This window comes from Quercus lobata, chromosome 8 (genome assembly GCF_001633185.2).
Source record: "Quercus lobata isolate SW786 chromosome 8, ValleyOak3.0 Primary Assembly, whole genome shotgun sequence".
NCBI classification, from domain to species: domain Eukaryota; kingdom Viridiplantae; phylum Streptophyta; class Magnoliopsida; order Fagales; family Fagaceae; genus Quercus; species Quercus lobata.
In genome coordinates, this window is record NC_044911.1 from 41,888,472 (window position 1) to 41,892,968 (window position 4,497).

The window sequence follows — 4,497 nt, forward strand, 5'->3', positions numbered from 1 at the left end:
TCTTCTTTTTTTTTTTTTTTGGGGGGGGGGGGGTGTATTTGGGTTTGATGAGAATGTATTGTATGCAAGAAGTCTGGGATTGAATGGAGGATTTAATATTATTGATATAAAAGTTCATTTGGGATTGAAGAATTTCAGCATCTCTTGAGACTTTGAGTTGCTTTGTCTTTTCTATATCTGATTTTGTTTTGTTTTTATTTTTATTTTTACTTTAATTTGTTAATTCTTATTGATTTCTCATTATTAGATCATTAAGAATGCTTACCCAGTTCAACAAATTTTTATATTTTTGCAAAATTGGTGGTAAATGCTTTCAATTTCCTTGTCATTTGGATATTTGGCGAAAGAGAAGGATCCATTTCTTTAACATGTGTTGATTAGTTTCTTAGATCACATAAGAATGGTGAGAAAATAGAGCCTTGAACCTATAATTTATTTTGTTCAGGTTCATGAAGGATGACAATCTCTCCAAGCGAAATGGTTGTATTTAATGTCTCTGTAGTAATAGCTTCCACTTTCATTTAAGCCCAAATAGTGGAAAATCTTACTTTCATATTCTGTTTATTTACTTCTTAATCTAGAAGTAAAAAATGGCAGATAGGATATAGGGAACTTTTGGTTCAGATTTTGAGCCCAAAGAAATAATCTAAAACACAATATCCGTTAGCTCAATAGCCCCACTAATTTTGTCTTTATTAGCTGTTTATTTTATTGCGGTCCATGCAAAGCCAGTAGCTTGTGATGGAAATTTCACCGACTCAAGAGAAATTACTTATGGTCATCTGTAAATACTAAAAGATAAATTTTTTTCTTTGTTAATCAATACTAAAAGATGCATGAGTTCCTTAAAACTTTTGATGGTGAAGACACCCAAAAAAAAAAAAAAACAAAAAAAACAGAGGACAGTCTTAGGATAAGGCAAATGTATTGATCTCAAATCCTATGCAAAACCCATTAATTCTGCTCATAAAACAAGGGCATCAGATTTTTTTTTTCACTAATTGGAAGTTTGAAGTTAAAGCTAGAAGCTCGAGAATGCTTCTAAACAATACCACTGAATTTTGTCGGTAGTTTTTTCAACTGGGACTGAGATTCAGTCAAAATTCGCACACTATCCCATCAGAAAAAATGGGCTGTATGCCTGTATCTTGTGGCTTATTAGTTTCTGTATAATATGACTCATATGAATAGTATAGATTGCCTTGACCCTTGAGGTTGGTTATTTTGTTTCTGCCTTAAAAAAAAAAAAAATTTATTTACTAGACTGTGGACAGACTGCTAGTTGTAATAGTTCCTGAATTATTTCTTTCAATGATGCCCTCTTGTTCCTGAATCTTGCTCAGTCCCACTAAAGTTTAATCTGATGGTGCCATTTAGCAGAAACTAATACATGAATCGAAAGAATCTGATGGAAGACAAGCAATTAGACTTTAATCGGCCTCTTTTATCAGTGAGGCGAGTTTCATCAACAGCAGTCTCTTCACAAGTTGACAACAAAAAGAAAACTGATAAGTCAGTACCCAGTACACCTCCACTTCTATTTTACAGATCAGAGCTGAAATCAGGTCCAGTGAGCAACCCCGGAACTGTTCCTTTCGTGTGGGAGCAAGCCCCAGGAAGACCTAAGGATGAAAGCAAAGCAAAAACTCGGGCTCTTCAACAGCCTCACACCCCAAAACTTCCACCTGGGAGGTTTCCAAATGTTAAACAAAAAACTTTCGATAAATTTTCTGAAAGTACGGCAGTTACTGAGTCCAAAACAGAAAATGTCATTCCCAGGTCTCAAAATGTTTTGTCTTTGGATGAAACTGTGACTAAACACGAGAGCACAGAAGAGAAGGTGGAGCTAGAGGAGTTTTCTAGTTCAGAGGATGGTGATGAGAAATATTTAGACGCACTTGATACAATTTCCAGGACTGAATCATTTTGTATGAACTGCAGCGTAAGTGGTTTGAGCGGCTTGGATGTTCTGGATGTTAAACCATCTGGATCCTTCTCAACGGATCCACAAGCTCGGGATTTCATGATGGGTCGTTTCTTGCCTGCAGCAAAGGCAATGGCTTCTGAAACACCTCCACATGTTAGTTGGAAGCAACCTGTTCAACGGGAGCAACTAAGACAAGTGGAGAAGGTAGTAAGTGGGGATAAGCGTAGTCCGTGTAATCATTATGGACAGAATTTCGTTCCCCAATATGCTCATAATAATGATGGGGAAGAAAGTGAAAATGAAGCAGATGATTATGATGGATCTGAAATTTCATCAGCTAAAGTTTGTGGGTTACTTCCTAGATTTTGTTTAAGAAATTCTTTTTGCCTTTTGGATCCTGTACCTGGGATGAGGATGCAGTCAAGCGGCAAGGTCTCTTCAGTCCGCAGAGTGAGGGCTAAATCTTCATATTCAGTTTCTCGCAGTGAACCTGAAAAAGAGGTACTTATTTATCTGTCTCGTTTGTTTCTTTTGTTTTTTGCCTTTTCTGCTGTGTTTATATTTTCATGTCTAAAGTCATTGTTGAGCACTAGCATCTTTTTATTCCTATAGCGTGCTGGGGCTGCTGTACATGAGCAAAGATCATTAAATGGACACCAAAAAGCTGAGCCGCATGTAGATAGGAATGAACAAAAGAGTGAATCTAACCAAATCACTTACAAAAGTGATTGTGAGAAACCAGATCAATCACCTTTGCACAGGCGTTTGCAGGGCAATGGCAAATCACCCTGCCAGAATAAAAATTCCCAATCTCTCCATGAAGAGAGAGGTTTTCTTGGTATGCCCGAAAAAGTTAAGAATTCCAAGGTGAATGGCTCCAATCCAAATAGGAAAGGCCCCTACCAATTCCGAGAATTATTGGCCATTGAGAGCAATGATTGGGAATCAGGCTCAGAGAGTCCTGTGGTTGAGAAAACTCTCTACATTGATTCAGTACATACAGTAGACTCTCGAAAATCAAATGCAAGTTCTTCAGATAGGAAAAGCTTAACTGATTACAGAGAGGATAATCTCGGGATTCTTGCAAAAAGCAGTGAAATGGAAAAAACTCCTGCAGTAGATTCTCCACTTGAAGATTTCGAGCACTTGAGTGTTGTGGATGAGGCAAAAGTGCAAACTAAAAGTTCATCCGTCGAAGCCTGTTTCCTCTCTTTTTTAGACAGATCCAAAGATGACATGCAAGTGCAATTGATAAATTTTTCCAAACAGGACCAGGACCTTATTCGTGATTCACTATCATTGACAAGCTCAAAAGCAGCTGATACGAAGAAAATTAATCAAGAGAGCAAACAGTCCTTGAAATCAGGTAGTAGAGAAGGAGGTATTACATTGACAAGCTTAAAAGTGGCTGATAATGATAACATTGGTTTAGAAAGCCAAGGGCCTAAGAAAAGGGGTACTCGACAAAGTTCTCAAGGCCTCCAAATTCAGGATTCTGTCACATTGGCAAGCTCAAAGGTGAGTGACAATGAGAAGATTAATTTAGAAAGCCAGCTGGCTATAAAAGGTTATGGCAACTATCCTCAGCTTCATATTGGCCCACCCTTACCAAAATCTCCGTCTGAGTCTTGGCTAAAGCGTACTCTGCCGACCATTTCCTCCAGGAATTTATCTTCAAGGTCTTCTCTTGCTATGCGCATCCATTCTAGCAACCAAGGTTCGAAGACAACCTCTCTTGATTCGAAGTGGGAAACAATTGTTAAAACTTCCAATGTCCATCTTGGGCATTTGCGATTTTCTGAGGTAATCCCATAACTCTGCCTTCATTTTTTGTGTACACTGATGTGGGGATGTTATGCTTACATGACTATTTTTTAACCAGGAACTAACACCTATACCGGAAACTTAGAAGTTTGGCAGCTTTATAAGAAGTCCACCCACCCTTGCACTAGGCTGGAATTTGCATTTCGTTGATGTTATTGAAGGTGATCAATGTTATTTCTTCCATGTTTAAATTTTTACTTTACACAAGGAGTTCCCTTTTTGGTTCCTATACTCAGAAGGCAGTATATAATGAAAGCTGTAAATTGCATCTCGGTTTCATTCTGTAATAAGAAATTTTAACTAGTTATTTTTCTTGTAAATCTCATCCTCAATTTGTTGGTTCAAACAAAAGTTAGTTTGTTCCTGTATGAAGGTTTTTTTTTTTTTTTTTTTTTTTTTTTTTTTTTTTTTTTAAAAGGGAATTAAAAAGCTACGTTTATTTTTTTGTAATAAAAAGAGATGGGCGCTTCTTTGAGACATATACTTTTATTTTAATAGATACCATTGATTTGAACATGTAATGTCCGGTCAATTTTTTTTGTGGAAGCTAGATTTAAATTTATGGCTTGTTTGGAAGTTTCAAAAAGGAGGGAAGAGGGAGAGGAGTTTGGAGGGGTTCAGAGGGGTTTTAACCACCTCTAACCCCTCATTTTTAATTCCCCCAAATTGGAGAGATTTGGAGGGAGAGTAGCGTAGAAAAATTATTGACTATATAAATTTTCCAATTTACGCTTTCTAAATTAATA

At 37.0% G+C, this 4,497-nt stretch overlaps 1 protein-coding gene across 1 annotated transcript; it reads left to right on the forward strand.

The window, feature by feature from the left end:
* The first annotated feature begins 1,284 nt into the window (after positions 1 to 1,284).
* Positions 1,285 to 4,147, forward strand: LOC115958065. The gene is made up of 3 exons (XM_031076428.1): positions 1,285 to 2,428; positions 2,540 to 3,730; positions 3,810 to 4,147. The coding sequence occupies exons 1-3, from the start codon at positions 1,391 to 1,393 to the stop codon at positions 3,834 to 3,836; spliced, it is 2,256 nt and encodes a 751-aa protein (XP_030932288.1). The 5' UTR covers positions 1,285 to 1,390; the 3' UTR covers positions 3,837 to 4,147.
* The last annotated feature ends 350 nt before the right edge of the window (positions 4,148 to 4,497 follow it).

Bases quoted from the DNA above. Each gene is read 5' to 3' on its own strand.
- LOC115958065 (XM_031076428.1), top strand. From the start codon at position 1,391: ATGAATCGAAAGAATCTGATGGAAGACAAGCAATTAGACTTTAATCGG. The intron at 2,429-2,539 runs GTACTTATTTAT...TTATTCCTATAG, and splicing joins GCAGTGAACCTGAAAAAGAG to CGTGCTGGGGCTGCTGTACA. The intron at 3,731-3,809 runs GTAATCCCATAA...TTTTTTAACCAG, and splicing joins GGCATTTGCGATTTTCTGAG to GAACTAACACCTATACCGGA.